This window comes from Lolium perenne, chromosome 3 (assembly GCF_019359855.2).
Source record: "Lolium perenne isolate Kyuss_39 chromosome 3, Kyuss_2.0, whole genome shotgun sequence".
NCBI classification, from domain to species: Eukaryota; Viridiplantae; Streptophyta; class Magnoliopsida; order Poales; family Poaceae; genus Lolium; species Lolium perenne.
This window is the reverse complement of record NC_067246.2, coordinates 38717702-38742293: the sequence shown is the minus strand read 5'-3', so window position 1 is coordinate 38742293 and position 24592 is coordinate 38717702. Positions and strand designations below refer to the sequence as shown.

General features: G+C 44.0%; 1 protein-coding gene across 1 annotated transcript; it reads left to right on the top strand.

Moving 5' to 3' along the window:
* The first annotated feature begins 20702 nt into the window (after positions 1-20702).
* On the top strand, positions 20703-24089 carry LOC127340719 (uncharacterized protein At4g14342). Its single transcript, XM_051366472.2, has 5 exons — positions 20703-20947; positions 21410-21489; positions 21971-22056; positions 22172-22295; positions 23735-24089. The coding sequence occupies exons 2-5, from the start codon at positions 21484-21486 to the stop codon at positions 23780-23782; spliced, it is 264 nt and encodes an 87-aa protein (XP_051222432.1). The 5' UTR covers positions 20703-20947; positions 21410-21483; the 3' UTR covers positions 23783-24089.
* Positions 24090-24592: the final 503 nt, after the last annotated feature.

The following is a 24592-nucleotide window of genomic DNA, read 5'->3' as shown; positions in this document are numbered from 1 at the left end:
TATTCCATTCACCCCGGAGGAACCAAGATGTACCAAGACCTGAAGGAACAATTCTGGTGGCACGGAATGAAGCGAGAGATAGGAAGCTACATCGCCAAGTGTGATATCTGTCAACGAGTCAAGGCAGAACATCAAAGACCTGCAGGACTGTTGCAACCTTTACAGATTCCGGAGTGGAAATGGGATTCTGTCGGTATGGACTTTATCACAGGATTGCCCAAATCTAGCAGAGGAAATGACTCCATTTGGGTAGTCATTGATAGGTTGACCAAGGTTGCACACTTCATCCCCGTCAAGACCACATACCAAGGCCCAAAGCTAGCTGAGTTATACATCTCCAGAATAGTCAGCCTGCACGGAACCCCGAAGTCAATTGTGTCAGATAGAGGGTCACAATTCACCTCAAGATTTTGGCAGAAAGTGCATGAAGGACTAGGAACCCGTCTGAATTTCAGCACAACGTACCACCCACAGACTGACGGACAGACCGAGAGAGTCAACCAGATACTGGAAGATATGTTGAGAGCCTGTGTGCTAGAGTACGGATCCAAATGGGAAGACTGCTTACCATATGCAGAATTCTCCTACAACAATAGCTACCAAGCCAGCTTACAGATGGCCCCCTTTGAAGCCCTGTACGGAAGGAAATGCCGTACCCCTCTGAACTGGTCGGAAGTCGGAGATAGTCAAGTCTTCGGCCCCGATGTGCTCCGCGAAGCCGAAGAAAAGGTGCACAAGATCCGCGAGTACCTCAAGACCGCCCAGTCAAGACAGAAGAGCTACGCCGACAAGAGACGCCGAGAGATGACGTTCGAGATCGGAGACTTTGTGTATCTCAAAGTCTCACCCCTCAAAGGAATGCAGAGATTCCAACTCAAAGGAAAGCTCGCCCCCAGATATGTCAGACCATTCAAGATTCTGGATCGCCGAGGAGAAGTCTCATATCAGTTGGAACTACCGGAAGAGATGTCCGCCGTACACAATGTGTTTCACATCTCACTGCTTCGGAAGTGTCTAGAAGTGCCTGAGAAGACCGAAGTATTCAAGAACATCGACCATAGAGCCATTGATATCAACAAGGATCTGACCTACCGCGAAGTACCTATTCGCATCCTTGAAGAAGCATTCAGGACCACCCGCACCAGAAGTATCAAGTTCCTGAAGATACAATGGAGTAATCACACCGAAGAAGAAGCAACTTGGGAACGCGAGGAAGACATGAAGAAGGAATACCCAGATCTCTTTAGTACCTAGTTTTCTCTAGATCTCGGGACGAGATCTTTTGTAAGGGGGAAGGGTTTGTAACATCCCAAGTTTCAATAAAATGAACAAGAGATAACTTTCAAGAATCCAAAAATTGGAGCCAACAAAAACTTTTCTCATCATATAGGACTATGCATATTAGCTCACCTTATTAATTTATTTGAGTGTGCATTTGCCATGATGCTTGCTTATGTGTTACTCTCTTTCTAAAACCCTAGCAATGATCATTTGATCACCCAAAGTCAAATAAAAATAAAATAGAAAAGGAATTCTAACTTTCCACTTCACCCTCACATAAGGCCTATGCCATTTTTTTACAAATCTTTGATCTAGGCCAAATTGGTTTGCACCATTACTTGTAAATGGTTACTAGACACTTATTAACACCTTTGAAATCAAGCCAACTCAATTCAAATCAAATTTGAATCAAAATGGAGCTCACATGTGATTATGGTCATATGTGCCATTTTTACCCTGATGCCCACTTTAAGCCCCTGGATTTTCACCTTTCCCTTTCTACACTTGGTCAAACCTTTTCACCTCATCCAAGACAACATCAAGCACTTCAACTTTGCCCAAAACCACCACCCCAAAAGCATTACCAATTTCAAATGGGAAGCAAGCAAAGTTGGAACTTTCTCACATATGCAAGATCATATGCAAAATGTGATTTTGCATCTCAATTCCATTTTGACCACCACCACCACCAAAATGCTCCATTTAATATTTGATTACAACCCACCAAAAAGATTTTCAAAATTCAAAAATTATTTTCTTGCGGGCATTCTGTCGAACACCTTGTTGGCAGGGTGAAAAATTGAGCCCATACCTCATTTTTACTTTGAACTTGGTCCAACCTTGCCCTCTCTGCACCCTGGAACCTCCCTCTCACCTCAACACACCATCACCACCACTTGCACTGGACATGGTTTGATTTAATCAACCCAAACCATGCCATGCCGTGGCAGGGCATGCCACCTCATGCCATCTCCTCACCTGGTCGATTCTAGCCTGCACCACCATGTCCACTGGCTCCCTCTCACCTCCCTGGACACGCTCATACCATCCCTTGACCGAGACCAAGCTCGCACGCGTCAGCACACGAGCGCCCAGACACGCCCAGGACTCGCCCATGCCGCGCCAGAGCGCGCATGGCGTTCACCCTGGACGCACCAGAGCGTGACGACGCCCTGCGTCCTCGCGTCACCTCGACCCCTCCTCTCAGCACCAGTCGACGCACGACGGCTCACTGGATCGCCCGGACACGCTCACTGGCCCGCGGGAACGCCAGGCGCGACGACCACGACGACGAGCTTCCGCCACGGTGACGCACCCTCCCGTCAAGCTCCCCGTCGCCTCAGAGCCTCGTTTTCCCCACCATCAAGCGCGTCAGCCTCGCCAGGACACCAGTAACACGCCGCGCCCATCCCTTGCCTCTTCGCCGTCCTGGAACGACGACGACGACGACAAACCTAGCCGGGCGCCACAGCCACCTCCCGCCGCTATAAAAGGGGAGCCCCTCCCACTGAACTGAGCACGCCAACACCTTCCCCTCCCTTCACTGAACATTTTCCCCACCTCAATTGAGCACCACCTCGCCGGAGCTGCTCGAATCGCAAGCTCAAGTCCGCCGGAGCCCGCGGAAGCTCTGCTTCGATTGGCGCCTCCCCGAGCGCCGCCGCTGCTCCCAGGGCTTCCTCATCTACTACCCCTTCTCCGCGCCTCGCTGCACTCCCTGCAACGGCCTGGTACTCCCTCCAACCCCCTAGGCTCGCCGCCAGGGAGCTCGCCGCTCGCCGGAGACGACGACGTCTGTCGTTCGTCCGATCTCTTTCTAATCCAACCGCTCACATTTCACCATACCGCTTCGGGCGTTAAGTCCCGCTGACGCGTGGCCCCCATGCTGTCAGGCGGCCCGCTGCGCTGGACGCAGTATTGGGCCGGCCCAAGTTCTTTTCCCGCGCGAGCCCACGGTTCGAATTCAATTTTGAAAATTAGAAAAATACACTAATCTGTTGCAAACTTTGAAATTCAATAGTGACAAATCTACTCGGCCAAATTTTACAAACTTTATATTTTTGGAAACCTTAGGAATTTATCTACACAATGCCACTGGATAGAACCCTAGATCTATTGTAGAATTAAAGTGGCAAAATAAACAAGGCAGGGACTTTTCTGTCTTATAATAATTCTTAAAAATCAAACATAAATGCTTTTCAGTTAATTCCACCTCCAATAATTCACATTTCACTTATACTAATTGTTTCTGCAAAAATATGCCATGCCTACTTTGAATGATCATGGCTTAGTTGTTTTAAATGCCCTTATGGCTATTTCTAGTCAAAGGTATTGTCCAAAACTATTAAGAAATCTTATGAGGGAGTTTTCTCTCATTTAAATCTTGTCACCACCAATTCCAAATGAAGTGGAGACTCTGGTTATTTAGGTCCCATAGGAATTGTTGGTGATATTAAATCTTGGTTATGCTAGAATTAAATGGTATGAGGTGCTCACCTCATTTAAATCTTTTTCTCCAAATGATAAGTGTGAAGAGGTTGACTTGGGTCAACCTAGGTCACATATTATGCATAAGAGAAATTAAATATTAATAAGAAAAGCACATCCACCAACATAATAGTAATATGTGATGCTAGTTCAAGTGTGTGAACCATGTTTGTGCATAGTTTAGTAAATTAGTTTAGTGTGATGATTGTGTACTCCGTATTCGTATTTTAGACGCTAGTACCGAGGAGTACCAGGAGGAGGAGGAGGTCTACTTCCAAGAAGAAGAAGACCACTTTGACCAGTTTCCCAACCAAGGCAAGATAATACTCTTGCAAAGTGCAAAGCTCACCATGAGCAAGGCATTACCCCAATTACTTTATGCTTATGATCCTATTTCCCAGTTTTACTTTACAAGCTTTATTTACCTTTGTTTTATCAAAGTACTTTTTGATTTATGATTTACCGGGTTAGTGTTGAGTTAGTACAAGAGTATCAAACTTAGCCTAGAAGCAAAGCAAATACTTAGCACCTCACACATAGTGGCTAGTGCTAAAGTTAAAATGACTACTCTAGATGGGAACTCGTGTTGATGAAATGATGATGGTGAAAACCTTGGAATGATTAGTCTTTTCCATTGAAAGATTTTGAAGGTGAATATGACACTGAAGTTGACTTGGTGACTTTGGTGAAAAACTGATGATTGAGTTGGATGCGATACCATTCCAATTTTTGAGTACCCCCACAATACCTGATTATGGGTAGGGCTTAGCTGGAAATTTATGTGTCTTAGTATGGGTTCCCTCTAAACAAGCGTCATTGGGGTTATGCCGAAAGCTGCCTCTACAACAAAAGAAATGATTGTGATATGACGTGATATGAGGTGAATGTCCGGCCCAAGCCCTGTGCAGTTCCCGGGTTAACAGTGGGTTTTCACCGGGAGGCCAAGCTCATGGGGAGAGGTGCCTATACTAGGGTGTGTAAGTGAAAGGTTAATGGTTGATGATCCGCGTACTGAGTTACGATTATTCGGGGTTTTATCCCTGACGGATGTAATCAAATGTTGTGGCACAAGTGTGCGACCTCTGCAGAGTGTAGAACTATTCGAATAGCCGCGTCCGCGGATATGGACAATTGGAAAGGCCATTCTGTTTTCCGTCATCAGATTTATATTTATGTGACTGGTATTCTTGAACTTGACTTGAATGGTGAATTTGACTTTGAATCACAACTGAGTTGTGGGAATGACACTAATGTTCCCCCTTGAGTTAGTTAGCACATGGGGAGTTGTTTTCTACAATGTTTATCAAATAAAATTGGCTTTATGCAAATAAACTTAGAGCTTAGAACACCATTATATCAATGCTAGTACTTACTTTAGTGTTAGATTGCGAGTACTTAAAGTACTCACGGCTTTGTCCCTGGCTATTCAAATGGCCAGAATATGAAGCCGAGCAAAGACGAGGAGGACGATCAGCAGGACGTCTACCACAACTAGGAGCTTCTAACGTCAAGCGTTGGCCTGTGGACTAGAGAGTCCTTGTATCTTACGCTTCCGCTATGAACTTGTGTTTGTTCGTTGATCATTAGATCAACTATTTGTGTAATATGGATCATGTGATTCCAATTTGTAAGACATTATGGTTTGTAATGAATGATGACTGTGATACTTAACTATTATGCCTCGCAACAACAATTTCCTGGGATTGCGATGTATGACATAATAGGCATCCGGACTTTAAAAATCCGGGTGTTTACAATGACGGTGACGATGGCGTCGATTTCCCCCTCCCGGAGGGAATTTCCCCGGCGGATTCCTACCCGCCGGAGAGCTCTTTTCTTTCTGGTGTTCTCCGCCCCGCAGAGGCGGCTGTAACTCTCCGTGAGGAACCCTCTGTGGCTTAGGTCTTCGGGACGAAGGGTTTCGCGAAGAAAAGGAGGCGAAAGGGGCTGTGGGCCCCCCACACCACATGGCGGCGCGGCCAGGCCATGGGTCGCGCCGCCCTAGGGTGTGGGCCCACCCTGGGTCCTCCTGGCTCCTCCTTCTGGCTTCCTTCGTCATCTTGAAAAATAGGATTTTTGGTATAATTTCCTTCCACAGTTGATCTTCCGAAATATTGCGTTCTGACGGTGCTTTTTCCGCAATCCCGGCTCCGTGCTTGATCCTCCAATAATGATGAAACATGCAAAATAGATGAAATAACATAAGTATTGTGTCCCAATATGAAATATATCAATGAATAACAGCAAATTATGATATAAAATAGTGATGCAAATTGGACGTATCAACTCCCCCCAAGCTTAGACTTCGCTTGTCCCCAAGCGAGACTGAACTCGATAAACAGACCACATGTTTATGGAGTGAAGAGTCGATAAATAAAATACGGACAAGAAGCATCATATTCATTCACACAAGACATTATAGTAAACAACTTCCTCATATAACTCAACTTGAAACAAGTATAAGGTAATCACAAATAAAGGTGCATAAGAAATCATAGTTGGTGATGGCAAACTTCGTTCTTGGTCAGAGAACAATTAACAGATTATATTTATCTCATTGAGCAGCGCTCTTATGTTAAAGTTTATATGGCACAACTTGCATACTCAATCATAATGGTCTCTTCATGATCATTGATAACTTGCAAAGCTATATTCATTCAGATAAAACTTGTACTAAACAAGGAAGAATAAAAGACATGATGAAGCAAATCACAATATAATGGTTTGATCACAACTACTCAAATGCTTGCTTGAGATGGAGGGAAATAGGTTTACTGACTCAACATAAAGTAAAAGACAGGCCCTTCACAGAGGGAAGCAGGGATTAAATCATGTGCTAGAGCTTTTTCAGTTTTGAAATCATATAAAGAGGGTAAAAGTAACATTTTGAGGGGTGTTTGTTGTTGTCAACGACTGGTAGCGGGTACTCTAACCCCCTTGCCAGACAAACCTTCAAAGAGCGGCTCCCATATTATTTTCATTTTGTGTGGCACTCCTTCCAACCTTTCTTTCACAAACCATGGCTAACCGAATCCTCGGGTGCCTGCCAACAATCTCATACCATGAAGGAGTGCCCTTTTATTTTAGTTTTATTATGATGATGACACTCCCCCCAACCTTTGCTTACACAAGCCATGGCTAACCGAGTCCTTCGGGTGTCGTCCATCAATCACATACCATGGAGGAGTGTCTATTTAGTTTAATTAATTTGGGACTGGGAATCCCATTGCCAGCTCTTTTTGCAAAATTATTGGATAAGCGGATGAAGCCACTAGTCCATTGGTGAAAGTTGCCCAACAAGATTGAAAGATAAACACCACATACTTCCTCATGAGCTATGAAACATTGACACAAATAAGAGATACTAAGTTTTTGAATTGTTTAAAGGTAGCACATGAAGTATTTACTTGGAATGGCAGAAATTACCATGTAGTAGGTAGGTATGGTGGACACAAATGGCATAGGTTTGGGTTAAGGTTTGGATGCACGAGAAGTATTCCCTCTCAGTACAGGTTTTTGGCTAGCAAGGTTAATTAGCAAGCATAAGAGTCGAGGGAAACAAACAAATATACATGTGATAGAAACAATCATGCATCTTCCTTGTAAGCACAAACAATCTTGACTTCAGAATAATAAGCTATGAGCTAATCAAGAAAGAAAGACAATGAAACAACTACATGTATTTCTCTTTTCTATTTAAACCTCAAAGTGTTGTTGCTATTGACCAATGCTAAGTTTGCCAAAACCAAATAGATTTATTCAATGCTCCCAAGTTTATGATCTTGCATGCTCTCCGTTATTAGTAGAGGCTCTGGCCAAGTTTTTACTCTTAACTCCAAGAGGGAGTATTTATGCTCGATAGTGGGTTCATGCCTCCATTAAATGCAGGGACAAAGGACGAGAAAGTTCTAAGGTTGTGGATGTGCTGTTGCCACTAGGGATAAAACATTGATGCTATGTCCGAGGATGTAGTTATTGATTACATTACGCACCATACTTAATGCAATTGTCTGTTGTTTGCAACTTAATACTGGAAGGGGTTCGGATGATAACCTGAAGGTGGACTTTTTAGGCATAGATGCATGCTGGATAGCGGTCTATGTACTTTGTCGTAATGCCCAATTAAATCTCACAATACTCATCGTATCATGTATGTGCATTGTCATGCCCTCTCTATTTGTCAATTGCCCGACTGTAATTTGTTCACCCAACATGCTATTTATCTTATGGGAGAGACACCTCTAGTGAATTGTGGACCCCGGTCCATTCTTTTACATTGAAATACAAATCTGTTGTTATTGTTCTTTAACTGTTTTCTGCAAACAATCATCATCCACACTATACATCTAATCCTTTGTTACAGCAAGCCGGTGAGATTGACAACCTCACTGTTTCGTTGGGGCAAAGTACTTTGGTTGTGTTGTGCAGGTTCCACGTTGGCGCCGGAATCCCTGGTGTTGCGCCGCACTACATCCCGCCGCCATCAACCTTCAACGTGCTTCTTGGCTCCTCCTGGTTCGATAAACCTTGGTTTCTTTCTGAGGGAAAACTTGCTACTGTGCGCATCATACCTTCCTCTTGGGGTTCCCAACGGACGTGTGCTGTACACGCCATCAGCCCCTGCAAAAACCTGCGCACGTACCAAGTCTCGAATCTTCTTGGCATTACCAAATTCAGACATCAAAGCAAGGAGCGTCGGGGGAACTGCGTTCAAAGGAAACATTGTCTTCCAAACCACCCTCATAGCCTTGTAGCACTTGTCAAAAAAATGGTGGACCTGCTGGACCCGATCCTGAAATTGTGCGACAGCCGAAGCCTTCGAGTGCTCCCGCCAGAAAATCTCTTCGGCTGAGGACAGCTGAGTTAATGCATTCACACGCTCGTGAATCCGTTTGTTCTCTTCTGCGCAGTTCAAAGCTATGACTGGCACGAAAATAAACAAAGGATCAGACAAGATACTATCGACAAAAAGGCACAGAGATCAAGGAACTCACAGTTCAAGCTCTCGGTAGCTTTATGTAGCTCAGTAAGAGCGTACCGCTCCACGTCGGCTGCAATCTCGCTCTTCTTGTTGACAATCGCAGCTAAGGCATAAGTGCTGCGCAGGTCCTTTTCCATCTGGGTGATCCGATCCTTCATCCGTTGGATTCGATCACCTTCGGGAAGAACGCCCAAAGAGTCATCAACAAACGAGGGCACCGGGAAAACCTGCAGGCAACAGCGTTAAAAGGATGATAGATATGGACAAATTAAGCGTCCAACGTAACTCCCATCGGGAGAAGTACAAGAAATTTCTATCAGGAGAAGTACAAATAAAGATATTATGACAAAAGTGTGGTGGCAACATTGCCACCACAGTGTTCATTACAAACTTAAGTTCTCACAATAGAATAATGTTTTGTACTAAGCCCAAGGATAAAATCGTTACAACAGTCAAGGAGCCTGAGTTTGAGTCGACAGGCTGGGGCCAGCCGATGTCTTTCCGGACGAAACTAGTTCAAGGAGCTGGCGAGCACAAGTATGGGCAGACGATGTAAAGGCGCTCAAGTCAACAAATCGCCCATCTTTTTCTTTCGGCAGCTCCTTAGTCATTTCTTCGATGTCAGCCTTAAAGCCGTAACCCATCATAAGTTGGAAGGCAAGGAGGGCACCATAGGTACGCGAGGTACGCTTGAATACCTCAATAACTTCCTTGGTGTCGACGGCAAAGGCATCAATCAGCTGCCCCAGAGTCTTCTCCTGCTTGATCTTGGGGAATATCATCGAATGCATCCGCGCCAGAGCACCCTTTCCCTTGTCAAGAAGCTCCCGGGTAAGCTGGTGGGTGGCAAGAACCATCGACACACCATTCGCCGGGGAGTTGCTCGGAACTTTGTCCAAAGCAGTAGCAGGGATGCTGGCGGCTTCTGCAAGAAATTCAATTGGAGGAAACCATTGATGAAGAAACGGATCCATAAAAAGTAATAATCTACAAGAGATGTGTGAAAAAGCTTACCAAGTAGAGCCAAGGAAGATTGACGAAGGAGCTCATCCTTCTCTGCTGCTTGATGGCGTGTAACTCACACGTTCGTTGGGAACCCCAAGAGGAAGGTATGATGCGCACAGCAGCAAGTTTTCCCTCAGAAAGAAACCAAGGTTTATCGAACCAGGAGGAGCCAAGAAGCACGTTGAAGGTTGATGGCGGCGGGATGTAGTGCGGCGCAACACCAGGGATTCCGGTGCCAACATGGAACCTGCACAACACAACCAAAGTACTTTGCCCCAATGAAACAGTGAGGTTGTCAATCTCACCGGCTTGCTGTAACAAAGGATTAACCGTATTGTGTGGAAGATGATTGTTTGCGTAAAAACAAGAAACAAAGTATTGCAGTAGATTGTATTTCAGTAAAGAGAATTGGACCGGGGTCCACAGTTCACTAGAGGTGTCTCTCCCATAAGACAAACAGCATGTTGGGTGAACAAATTACAGTTGGGCAATTGACAAATAAAGAGAGCATGACCATGCACATACATATCATGATGAGTATAGTGAGATTTAATTGGGCATTACGACAAAGTACATAGACCGCCATCCAACTGCATCTATGCCTAAAAAGTCCACCTTCAGGTTATCATCCGAACCCCTTCCAGTATTAAGTTGCAAAGCAACAGACAATTGCATTAAGTATGGTGCGTAATGTAATCAACAACTACATCCTTAGACATAGCATCAATGTTTTATCCCTAGTGGCAACAGCACAACACAACCTTAGAACTTTCTGTCACTGTCCCAGGTGTCAATGCAGGCATGAACCCACTATCGAGCATAAATACTCCCTCTTGGAGTTACAAGCATCTACTTGGCCAGAGCATCTACTAGTAACGGAGAGCATGCAAGATCATAAACAACACATAGATATAACTTTGATAATCAACATAACAAGTATTCTCTATTCATCGGATCCCAACAAACGCAACATATAGAATTACAGATAGATGATCTTGATCATGTTAGGCAGCTCACAAGATCCGACAATGATAGCACAATGGGGAGAAGACAACCATCTAGCTACAGCTATGGACCTATAGTCCAGGGGTAGACTACTCACACATCACTCCGGAGGCGACCATGGCGGCGTAGAGTCCTCCGGGAGATGAATCCCCTCTCCGGCAGGGTGCCGGAGGCGATCTCCTGGATCCCCCGAGATGGGATCGGCGGCGGCGGCGTCTCAGTAAGGTTTTCCGTATCGTGGCTCTCGGTACTGGGGGTTTCGTCACGGAGGCTTTAAGTAGGCGGAAGGGCAAGTCAGGAGGGGGCACGAGGGGCCCAGATGACAGGGCCGCGCGGCCAAGACCTAGGCCGCGCCGCCCTGTAGTCTGGCCGCCTCGTGGCCCCACTTCGTTGACTCTTCGGACTTCTGGAAGCTTCGTGGCAAAATAGGACCCTGGGCGTTGATTTCGTCCAATTCCGAGAATATTTCGTTACTAGGATTTCTGAAACCAAAAACAGCAGAAAACAAAGAATCGGCACTTCGGCATCTTGTTAATAGGTTAGTTCCAGAAAATGCACGAATATGACATAAAGTGTGCATAAAACATGTAGATAACATCAATAATGTGGCACGGAACATAAGAAATTATCGATACGTCGGAGACGTATCAGCATCCCCAAGCTTAGTTCTGCTCGTCCCGAGCAGGTAAAACGATAACACGTATAATTTCTCGGAGTGACATGCCATCATAACCTTGATCATACTATTTGTAAAGCATATGTAGTGAATGCAGCGATCAAAACAATGTATATGACATGAGTAAACAAGTGAATCATATAGCAAAGACTTTTCAAGAATAGCACTTCAAGACAAGCATCAATAAGTCTTGCATAAGAGTTAACTCATAAAGCAATAATTCAAAGTAAAGGCATTGAAGCAACACAAAAGAAGATTAAGTTTCAGTGGTTGCTTTCAACTTGTAACATGTATATCTCATGGATATTGTCAACATAGAGTAATATAATAAGTGCAATAAGCAAGTATGTAGGAATCAATGCACAGTTCACACAAGTGTTTGCTTCTTGAGGTGGAGAGAAATAGGTGAACTGACTCAACATTGAAAGTAAAAGAATGGTCCTCCATAGAGGAAAAGCATCGATTGCTATATTTGTGCTAGAGCTTTGATTTTGAAAACATGAAACAATTTTGTCAACGGTAGTAATAAAGCATATGTATCATGTAAATTATATCTTACAAGTTGCAAGCCTCATGCATAGTGTACTAATAGTGCCCACACCTTGTCCTAATTAGCTTGGACTACCGGATCATCACAATGCACATGTTTTGACCAAGTGTCACAAAGGGGTACCTCTATGCCGCCTGTACAAAGGTCTAAGGAGAAAGCTCGCATTGGATTTCTCGCTATTGATTATTCTTCAACTTAGACATCCATACCGGGACAACATAGACAACAGATAATGGACTCCTCTTTTATGCATAAGCATGTAACAACAATTAATAATTTTCTCATTTGAGATTGAGGATATATGTCCAAAACTGAAACTTCCACCATGGATCATGGCTTTAGTTAGCGGCCCAATGTTCTTCTCTAACAATATGCATGCTTAACCATAAGGTGGTAGATCTCTCTTACTTCAGACAAGATGGACATGCATAGCAACTCACATGAAATTCAACAAAGAGTAGTTGATGGCGTCCCCAGTGAACATGGTTATCGCACAACAAGCAACTTAATAAGAGATAAAGTGCATAATTACATATTCAATACCACAATAGTTTTTAAGCTATTTGTCCCATGAGCTATATATTGCAAAGGTGAATGATGGAATTTTAAAGGTAGCACTCAAGCAATTTACTTTGGAATGGCGGAAAATACCATGTAGTAGGTAGGTATGGTGGACACAAATGGCATAGTGGTTGGCTCAAGTATTTTGGATGCATGAGAAGTATTCCCTCTCGATACAAGGTTTAGGCTAGCAAGGCTTATTTGAAACAAACACAAGGATGAACCGGTGCAGCAAAACTCACATAAAAGACATATTGAAAACATTATAAGACTCTACACCGTCTTCCTTGTTGTTCAAACTCAATACTAGAAATTATCTAGACCTTAGAGAAACCAAATATGCAAACCAAATTTTAGCATGCTCTATGTATTTCTTCATTAATAGGTGCAAAGCATATGATGCAAGAGCTTAATCATGAGCACAACAATTGCCAAGTATCACATTACCCAAGACATTTATAGCAATTACTACATGTATCATTTTCCAATTTCAACCATATAACAATTTAACGAAGGAGAAACTTCGCCATGAATACTATGAGTAGAAACCAAGGACATACTTGTCCATATGCTACAGCGGAGCGTGTCTCTCTCCCATAAAGTGAATGCTAGGATCCATTTTATTCAAACAAAACAAAAAAAAAACAAAAACATACCGACGCTCCAAGCAAAGCACATAAGATGTGATGGAATAAAAATATAGTTTCAGGGGAGGAACCTGATAATGTTGTCGATGAAGAAGGGGGTGCCTTGGGCATCCCCAAGCTTAGACGCTTGAGTCTTCTTGATGTATGCTGGTGTGAACCACCGGGGCATCCCCAAGCTTAGAGCTTTCACTCTCCTTGATCATGTTGCATCATACTCCTCTCTTGATCCTTGAAAACTTCCTCCACACCAAACTCGAAACAACTTATTAGAGGGTTAGTGCACAATAAAAATTAACATATTCAGAGGTGACACAATCATTCTCAACACTTCTGGATATTGCATAATGCTACTGGACATTAGTGGATCAAAGAAATTCATCCAACATAGCAAAAGAGGCAATGCGAAATAAAAGGCAGAATCTGTCAAAACAGAACAGTTCGTATTGGCGAATTTTAAAATGGCACCAGACTTGCTCAAATGAAAATGCTCAAATTGAATGAAAGTTGCGTACATATCTGAGGATCATGCACGTAAATTGGCTTAATTTTCTGAGCTACCTACAGGGAGGTAGACCCAGATTCGTGACAGCAAAGAAATCTGGAACTGCGCAGTAATCCAAATCTAGTACTTACTTTTCTATCAAAGGCTTAACTTGGCACAACAAAACACAAAACTAAGATAAGGAGAGGTTGCTACAGTAGTAAACAACTTCCAAGACACAAAATAAAAACAAAGTACTGTAGGTAAAAACATGGGTTGTCTCCCATAAGCGCTTTTCTTTAACGCCTTTCAGCTAGGCGCAGAAAGTGTGTATCAAGTATTATCAAAAGACGAAGCATCGTTATCACAAACTCCCCCATCTATGGTGGTACTAAGGGCTTTGTCAATTTTAGGCCTATAATAATATTTCTTTGGTTTAGGCACTTTAGAGACATACATAAACTTTTGCTCCTTACCCACATAAGCTTTTTCTCTAAACTTTATAGATGAAAAGGTTGAACCCAATGTTCCCATAGCCTCTTCTAGTTCACTAATCCTTTGGGTTTGATTATCATAAATAGCACAAGATTCTAAGATGGCGATTCTCTCATTAATTCCACCTAGAGATTTATCAAGTTTATCAGTGCTATCAAGTAATGCTTTCAAAGTAGTATCAATAATTGGAAGGTTTTGCTCTATGGTTTCCAATTTTTTCATAACATCCTCAAGAGAGGTTTCAATTTTAGTTTCATTAACAGGTGGTGTTCCAAATAAACTCTCAATAATGCAACTAGCTTCTAAAGTGGGAGCGCCTAGGAAGTTACCTCCCGCGAGACAATCAAGAACATATCTATTCCAGCTAGAGATACCAACATAAAAATTCCTGAGTAGGATAGTGGTGGAATGTTTCTTAGTGCACCTACTATGAGCATCACTAATTCTATACCAAACATCTTTTAAACATTCTTCCCCTTGTTTCTTAAACGAACGAACTTCAACTTCAGGATTACTCATTTTAGCAGTAGTAAATAAAGCAAACTAGATAAAGTAAATGCAAGTAACTAATTTTTTTGTGTTTTTGATATAGCAAACAAGATAGCAAATAAAGTAAAACTAGCAACTAATTTTTTTGTATTTTGATTTAGTGCAGCGAACAAAGTAGTAAATAAAATAAAGCAAGATAAAAACAAAGTAAAGAGATTGGGAAGTGGAGACTCCCCTTGCAGCGTGTCTTGATCTCCCCGGCAACGGCGCCAGAAATCTAGCTTGATGGCGTGTAACTCACACGTTCGTTGGGAACCCCAAGAGGAAGGTATGATGCGCACAGCAGCAAGTTTTCCCTCAGAAAGAAACCAAGGTTTATCGAACCAGGAGGAGCCAAGAAGCACGTTGAAGGTTGATGGCGGCGGGATGTAGTGCGGCGCAACACCAGGGATTCCGGCGCCAACGTGGAACCTGCACAACACAACCAAAGTACTTTGCCCCAACGAAACAGTGAGGTTGTCAATCTCACCGGCTTGCTGTAACAAAGGATTAACCGTATTGTGTGGAAGATGATTGTTTGCAGAAAAACAGTAAAACAAGATCGCAGTAGATTGTATTTCAGTAAAGAGAATTGGACCGGGGTCCACAGTTCACTAGAGGTGTCTCTCCCATAAGACAAACAGCATGTTGGGTGAACAAATTACAGTTGGGCAATTGACAAATAAAGAGAGCATGACCATGCACATACATATCATGATGAGTATAGTGAGATTTAATTGGGCATTACGACAAAGTACATAGACCGCCATCCAACTGCATCTATGCCTAAAAAGTCCACCTTCAGGTTATCATCCGAACCCCTTCCAGTATTAAGTTGCAAAGCAACAGACAATTGCATTAAGTATGGTGCGTAATGTAATCAACAACTACATCCTTAGACATAGCATCAATGTTTTATCCCTAGTGGCAACAAAGACAACACAACCTTAGAACTTTCTCACATCGTCCTGTGTCAATGCAGGCATGAACCCACTATCGAGCATAAATACTCCCTCTTGGAGTTACAAGCATCTACTTGGCCAGAGCATCTACTAGTAACGGAGAGCATGCAAGATCATAAACAACACATAGATATAACTTTGATAATCAACATAACAGGTATTCTCTATTCATCGGATCCCAACAAACGCAACATATAGAATTACAGATAGATGATCTTGATCATGTTAGGCAGCTCACAAGATCCGACAATGATAGCACAATGGGGAGAAGACAACCATCTAGCTACAGCTATGGACCCATAGTCCAGGGGTAGACTACTCACACATCACTCCGGAGGCGACCATGGCGGCGTAGAGTCCTCCGGGAGATGAATCCCCTCTCCGGCAGGGTGCCGGAGGCGATCTCCTGGATCCCCCGAGATGGGATCGGCGGCGGCGGCGTCTCGCAAGGTTTTCCGTATCGTGGCTCTCGGCATCTGGGGTTTCGTCACGGAGGCTTTAAGTAGGCGGAAGGGCAAGTCAGAGGGGGCACGAGGGGCCCAGATGACAGGCCGCGCGGCCAAGACCTAGGCCGCGCCGCCCGTAGTCCGGCCGCCTCGTGGCCCCACTTCGTTGACTCTTCGGACTTCGGAAGCTTCGTGGCAAAATAGGACCACGGGCGTTGATTTCGTCCAATTCCGAGAATATTTCGTTACTAGGATTTACGAAACCAAAAACAAAGCAGAAACAAGAATCGGCACTTCGGCATCTTGTTAATAGGTTAGTTCCAGAAAATGCACGAATATGACATAAAGTGTGCATAAAACATGTAGATAACATCAATAATGTGGCATGGAACATAAGAAATTATCGATACGTCGGAGACGTATCACTGCTCGAGCTTCCTCCTCCTTCAGCCTCTCTTTCAGCTTGCTCAGCTCATCTTTTAGGGAGTCAACCTCATGGCGAGCTATGGCAGCCTTTTTGATGGCACCATCTAACTTTGAAGAGGAAGACTTAGCTTCCTCCTGCAGTCGAACCTTGTCCGCCTCCAGGGAGGTAAATTGAGAGGCGAAGGCTTCTAAAGAGGATATCACACCTCGTAGATCCTTGAAGAAAGGGAATGTTTTACAAAGATCATTAGGCAAAGACACATTCCAAAAGATTCCTGTTAGACTCGATAAAGACTTACAGAAGGAGGAGATGTGGCAGCGGCAGGAGCATCTTTCCCTTTGGAAAGGGAGGAGGCAGTCGATGCTTGCGCCGCGGGAGCCGCTTTAGGAGCCGAAGCTTCGGAAGCTGCGGCGGCTGGCGAGACAGCATCAGATCTGACCCTCTTAGGTGGAGGCTCAATGAAAGCATCGTAACTACAAGAAGGATTCGATCGACCAAGTTATGAGAAAAATGTGAGAAGACCAAGAAGCTGAAAATAGTAAAAAAGACACTTACATATCAAGCAGATCATCTTCATCGGCAAAGCCACCGATTGATCTCTTCGTAGGTGGAGCCCTGGTCTCCTCCGCAGCTGCATTAACAAAGGCATCGTGATCAGCGTCATCATCGCGCACTGATCCCTCTGTGTCGCAAGTGTCATCGGCTGATGGGGGGAGATTGGTATGAGCGGTTTCAGAATCTATCAGGTCATCGTGATCGCTTGCGGGGTTTGTATGCTCAACAGTACGAGAGTCAACGGGTTCTGAAGAGCCTCTTCCTTCGGAAGTATCATTTGGCAAGTTATGTAAGTCCTCGGAGGCCACGAGGGTGTGTCGAAGAAAAGGCAAATGAGAACAACAGTAATTATGTCGATTAAGTAAATAGCATCATAACAAGAATTTGAGGAGGGAAATTACCTCTGGTGGTGGATGATCGGCATCAAAAGGAGTATACGGAGACATCAATGGGATCGAGTCTTCTTGGCTGAAGAAAGTGAGGCGACGGACTTCATCGAGCAGTTCTTTTTCCGACAGTTCGGCAGCGTTAATTCTGGTCCCATCCTTTGGACCCGAATACAACCACATTGGGCGAATTCTAGCCATAACTGGTTGGACTCGACGTTTCAGAAACACTGCCGCTACCTCAGTACCAACCATGGTTTGGCCATCAGCTTCTTTAATCCGAAGAAATCTGGCAAATAATTCGTCGGCTGCTACTTTTTCGTCGGGAGAAAGAATATTTTTCCAGGAATTCTTAGGTTTGGCTTCAAGGACGTCGACAAATCGAGGAAGTTGAGATTCGGGTGACAAGGAATCCTTGGCGTAAAACCACTTCAATCTCCACCCTTGCACAAACTCTCTCATTGGGAAATTGAAGTAGTTGACATCCGAACGGGCTACAAATCCCACTCCTCCGGTGACAAAAGACCCGTTACTGCTGCTGTATCTCTTCACGTAGAAAATCTTTTTCCACAACCCAAAATGAGGCTCAACGCCCAAATATGCTTCGCAGAGGGTGATAAACACAGCAACGTGGAGGATTGAGTTGGGAGTGAGTTGCCATAGTTGGATTTCGTAAGTTCGCAAGAGATGAAGGAGGAATTCGTGAACGGGAAGCGAGAGACCTCGATATAAGAACGACAAGAACATCACGGTAAAACCAGCAGGGGGATTAGGTCGGGAAATCGCACCTGGAAAGATCACATTCCCCTCATCGGAGGAGATCAATCCCAGGCTTCGGGATCTCTTCTCGTCACGCCTGGTGACGGTCGAAGCTATCCAATCTCCGGGCCTGGCTACTGAGCCTGGCGGCACCGGCGGCACCGGAGTTGGAGGAGGAGCGCTTGGAGCGCCCTCCTTCGGAGGAATCAAGGAAGATTTGGCGGAGGCGCCTCCGCTCGTAGAGCTGGCGGCGGCGCTAGGGTTCTTCTTCTTCACCATCGCAAGATCCGGGAAAAGCTAGGAAGCAGTGGTGGCGGCGCGAGCAGTTGTGAACGGGAGAAGAGGAAGAACAGCGAAGGGATGAATGAAGGAAAAGATTAGGTATTTCTATCTCTTGGGAAACTTAAGGAAGGCCTCGTCAATGGGCCTTTTCTCCAGTTAATGGTTGCGGAAATCGAGGAGGTGCCTCGCTAACCGTGTAAGAGGAGCAGGAATTGCTCGAAAACAGGGCTGGCAGGTCGTGTCTTATCAGTCAAAATCAAGGGGACAGAAAAGCGTCATCAATGACGTCATGAGGAATGATTGCATACGAAGAGATAAGAAAGTATCGGGTGATCAACTTGAGCCTACGCACGGATTGCGAGCATCCGCACCTAGGCTCGGGGGCTACTCCCATCGGGAGCGCTGGCGCGCACCCGATAGAATAAAGACTCGAAGGAAAAACTTGACTCGAGTCTGCGCCCAGACATAAGCGCCCGTGCCCAGACTCGGGGGCTACTCCCATCGGGAGCGCTGAACGCGCACCCGATAAAACTTTTTTTCGCATTCCAGGATCATGCCCGGGGACTTGATTCTGTGTAGGGTAACGTTGTTTTGCCATCGGCAGTTAACCAACAAAAGTTGGGCACGTTATTCGTTATCCCTTGCATAAAGAAAATGTATCGGATGGACTACAAAGACTTGCAGGAAAAAACTTCGGCAGAAGAAGGTGCTCGAGTGGTACAACTTGAGTCTACGCACGGATTGCAAGCATCTGTACCTAGACTCGGGGGCTACTCCCATCGGGAGCGCTGACGCGCACCCGATAGAAGATAAAAGATAGAAGAAAGGCAAGAATGATCAAGGAGAAGAACTTCGGAAGAGGACAAGCTCTAGTCTCTACCCGAACTATGTTCGGCTAGACACTCGGGGGCTACTGATGTGGGCATTACCCTTCGGGTAACCAATGTTGCTCTACCCTACACGGTCCAACTGGAGGCCCATGAAGGTACCTGATAGCAAGATGGGCCACTAGTACGGTGCGGCGGAAGATTACTTGGAGTACAATACACGGAAGAAGTCGAGCAAGGAAAGATTGGAGATAGATCTATTGTAAACCTACTCGTACTCGATTAGACCTCTCGGGACCTGGCCACCTATATAAAGGCCAGGAGAGAGGCTATCAAGGGACACACTCAACCTTAGCAATACTAGCCAGCAGAAGCTTAGAACTAGGTTACCCTAGCAACTAGCGTCTCGACGAGATTACAGCCGAACTATTCGGCACCCCATTGTAACCTGTTTTCATCATAATCAAAGAACAGACAGGCAGGACGTAAGGGTTTTACCTCATCGAGGGCCCCGAACCTGGGTAAATTGCTCTCCCCGCTTGTCTGTGTACCGATGTCTCGTGTCAGCTTGCAGGATTCCATCAACCCTAAGCCCCTATCGGAGGGCATTGCCGAGGAGCACCCTGACATGCGCCCTTGGGATTCCCTCCATTGATGAATTTTTTGCCGCACTTGGGAGTATCTGCCTGCGCGCGCGGGAGAGAGAGGAAAAGAAGGCGGGGCAGAAGAATAGCGGGAGGGAGTAGAATGCACGATCGGTTAAGGAAACAGGAGTATTTTCTGAGATATGTTTTCAGTTTTCTATTTTGTCTCTCATATCGCTAGGAGGTGTCAAAAAAATGGCTCGCCCTAATTTCCGTGCCAAAAAACAATAAACACTGTATAGAAAGGAATGGAGGGAAAAGCCCCAGTTGAACCTAGGTGCACGTGAATCCAGGTTGGAAATGCATTTTCGAAATGTGAAAAAATTCTGAAATAAAAATAGCGGTGTACGTATGCATGTTTCATGTGTGCGTAAAAAGTTTTCGCGGAGAAATCACTTTTTTATTTCAGAATCTAAAAAAGACAAAATACGTCACATGTGTACTGCTATATAGCCCTGTAAAATTTCACTTTTTTGCCGAGACAAAATAAAATGTTTTTTCAGAACGAAACTCATGTCCTGGGCACATGTTTGAGATCATCTTTGCAATCATTTTGTGTTTCGATTTTTGAAACATGTTTTAACATCACAAACCCACTTTTAAAAAAGTGGGTTCACATACATCCAGGTTCACAAAAGTCGGTCTCGGAATGGAGGGAGTATATAATTTCAAAGTTTGTAATCTTGATCTTGCACTTGTATTTTTCTGTAAAATTCATCTACTGTAAAACTTTTAGCTCGCCGTCCTGCCCGTCAAAACCCTAGCCCCTCACTCTCCGGCGCGGTTCCAGCCGACCACCGCGTCGCCCCTCCGCTCCACCTCCCAAAAATTCCGACCTTCACCGCGCACTTCAACACTCAACCCCTCATCCGCCTCCCACGCGCGCCGCCGCCGCCACCGCCGTTCCCGTCCCCGGTCCTTCCTCACCGCGCCGCCGCAATCGTTGGCCATTGGTTTTCGAGGTATGGCCTTTTTCATCCAGCGATTCTCATAGTCAGATCCCACCGACCTGTATTTCTCGGGCACACACGGACCGCCGGCGCAGCGCCTAGATCCGCCCGCCCCTGCGGAGCTGCGAATTCGTGCTTGACTGCAGATCTAATTTAGCTGCCTGCCATTTTCACCGGGAAACTTTCTTTGTAAATTTCAGAGGTTGTTAAAGTTCGCTGCGCTGTAGGAAAATTCGTTGTTGGCAATAAACTAGATTGTTCTCGGCTGATGAAAAGCAATAATGTAGACCCCCCCTCATGTCTCATCTGCTCTTACTGCAATACAGTACATTTTCTGCCTAGGGTTCAGTCATGGAAGTTTCTAATATACTTCTGTGGGTTTTTTCATCACAAATCTCACTAAAAAAATTGGGAGTGCCTCCTTGAGCTGTTTTTGGATGATGACATACCTCTGTGTCTTCTGCACTTCTGTAGAACTGGGTGAACGTTTGCGAGATTATTGGTCCCTCCTCAGTCTTCACAGGTCAGGATAACACCCATCAGCCACCATGCAGGTCAGTACTCAGTAATCCCTGATCAGAACTCTCTGTATTGCTGATTCTGCCCAAAGTATTCAATTGCCATTTTACATAGACGAATAGGAATTTTTTATTACTCCGTATAATTTTTTTTTTGCCACAAAGCATCTATTATTTATTATTTAGTTGAGTGGCGAGCCTATTGGATATTTATACCCCGCAAAAATTTCTTGTGAAAGATAACTTACTTTTTGTGCAGTTTATTTCTTGGTTTGTTATAGTTGGTGATTTATTCTTGTCTGCTAACGGAATTGATCTAATATAACTTGAACTAAAAACATGTTCTACCTGATCTTTATATATCTAAACATTTGTTGTTGGATTTACCTTTTTGTTTTGGTATTGGTGGTTAGGTTCAAGTATTAGTGGTTTTGTCCTGCTATTGTATACATCTTAAAGTAATTCTACATTTTGACTGGAACTCCTTTAAGTTCTAACATGATTCAGTATTTTAAAGGCTAGCGACAGGTTCAACATAAATTCTCAACTTGAGCATCTTCAAGCCAAATATGTTGGAACAGGGCATGCTGACCTGACCAGATTGTAAGCATCTCATTTTTGTCTGTATTAAAAAAGTAATGGCACACTAGCTGTTCGGACTTTGTTATTGTTGCACGGCTGGTATGGTATTAACCATTAGCATTTTCTTGTACTACAGTGAATGGGCTGTAAATATCCAAAGAGACAGCTATGCATCCTATGTTGGACACTATCCAATGTTGTCATATTTTGCCATTGCTGAGAATGAATCAATTGGAAGGGAGCGCTACGAATTTATGCAGGTATGTGAACAGATTTTATCTTAACTGGTCCACTGAATTTCAGCTGGAAATTGCAGATAACACAAAAGGTGTATAAACATTGGCGTAAAGTATGACTAGGCTTGATTTATTAGGCTTCAGTTGTATTCTGTTGAATTACCTTACTTGCTTGTATTAGGTTCACTAGTAGGTTGCTAGTCTTGCTTTGGTTACTTAGGCAGTTTCACTGTCTTCCATGTAACCTTTCTTTGCCTCATATTTGGCATTTTTATTATTTTCGCGCACCATGTAATTGCATTTATGTGTATGACATTGCAAGCTCATTAAATACCACCTCGATGCTGCTACTCTTCAAGTTGTAGCTCTGCAGGGTTTCTGTACTAAGCCATAATATATCATGTCCAGTATCTAGCTTGAACTTGTTTATTTCCATGCTAGGAAGGAATATTTCACGGATGTGACAGTCTGAGATACTCTCCATTTATAAGTTGATGTGAGATACACCCCCTGTGAGAACCTCAAGTTATGTAGCGATTTCTTGAAATGGTATGAGACACTCCGGGCCTGTTAGGTTCCCGGCCACGTTTTGCCAAGCCAAAGTTTGGCAATTTGGCATATGTTTGGTTCCTGCCACGCTTTAGCATTGCCACACTTTATTACGCATGTGGTCCATCTGTCATAGAGTGAATTTTTTGCCAAGATTTGCCACACTTTGTGGCACAAAAATTTTCAGCCACACTTGCCAAGTTAGGCTTGGCAAAGTGTGCTTGGGAACCAAACAGGCCATCCATGTCTATAAGTAGATGTTTCAGAATGCTCGCAATCAAAAGTGTGAAGATTGATCTAACAAACATAAAATTTGTGACATTTTTTCACATGCAAGAGGTATAACATGAAGAGGTTCCACATCAACTGAATGGTCCAAATAAAAATTGTTTGTGCTTCTGTTGAATGCTGGAAGCAAGACACATACTAGACGGTTGGTTAAACTGTCTCTTTCCTGCCTTCAAACTGATGCAAATCTATATCCAAGCCTAGCAGGCTGCAGTTTGTCAATTCAGATTTTACCTTTCTCTATTAGATAGGCTTCAGTCTTAAAGCCTACTAGGGTTGGTAGTTTGGTACATTCTGTGATATGTACTGTAGACTGGGGGAGCCAAGCTATCTATCTGATACCACGGTTTATCTTTACCATTCTACTGCGCTCAGAATTGAAGAAAAAAGTTAGATATGTACCCAGAATTTCTATGCGGGCACCTAGGCTGTGTTGGACCTGCAATTGATTTGTTTTATCAAATTCATTTTGTTGCCATCTAATTTAGCATGTTTGAAGTTTACCAGTATCTGAGGTAATTCCCCTTCAGTGGTATTTGGCCATACTCCATTTGCATGTTTGTGAGCAGTTGTATCTGTGAGGTATTGCATTACAATTTATTGAACCGCTGTTTCTGGTCTTGCAGAAAATGCTGCTTCCCTGTGGCCTCCCTCCTGAGAGAGACGAAGACTGAGAAAGTGTTGGTGCTGTAGTTGGTACCACGGCAGAAGCTTGTGTTTTAGCCACCTCAGCGCTGTGTGTGATTCTGTTTGAACATCCTGGACATCTTTGGCGACGTGTTTCTACTTGTCCTCCACTCAAATGTTAAGCAGTTGCTCCGTTCAGTTTAGCTATATTAATCTGGTGCTATCCAGTTGAATTTAATTTGTGGATGGCCACAGCTATCTTATAACCTCATAAAGGAGGTAATGTAACATGATGCTGTATCTGCGTCCTATGTGTGGACAATGTAGTCGAATTGCAGCAGCTCATGGCAGAAATTGGGATGTATTGGAGATGCATGCTATGTTTTAATTTTCCATGTTATAAGCCAGGCTTCATCCCCTCCACCTATGGCGCTCTACTGGTGCTGGATTCTGTTTCTTTATTCTTTGAAATGAGTAGGAAAATGGAGTTCAAATAGATTTGGTATTGGAAGCTGAGACATTTGTAGTTTGGAAGTTTGGGTCATTTTGGCAGAGATGGAAGTTGCAAGTCTTGCAGCGAAAGAAGATATGTTCATCTCTTAGCTTATTTGTGTTTATATATTGTATTAGAATGTTCTGCTAGCACTCCTATTTCTCTTTGCAAGCTGGAGTAGTATTGTCCTCGAGAGATTGTATGTAATTAGACAACCACAACAAATAAGCTAGCATCTAGTGATTTAGTTACTTCGTATATCCAGATCCAGTTAATTTGAATCAGAGCTCAAATTGTACCCTGAAAATATGAATCTTTGTAATCTGGAACTTACAGCAAAGTTTAATTTTTAGGAAAATATGAA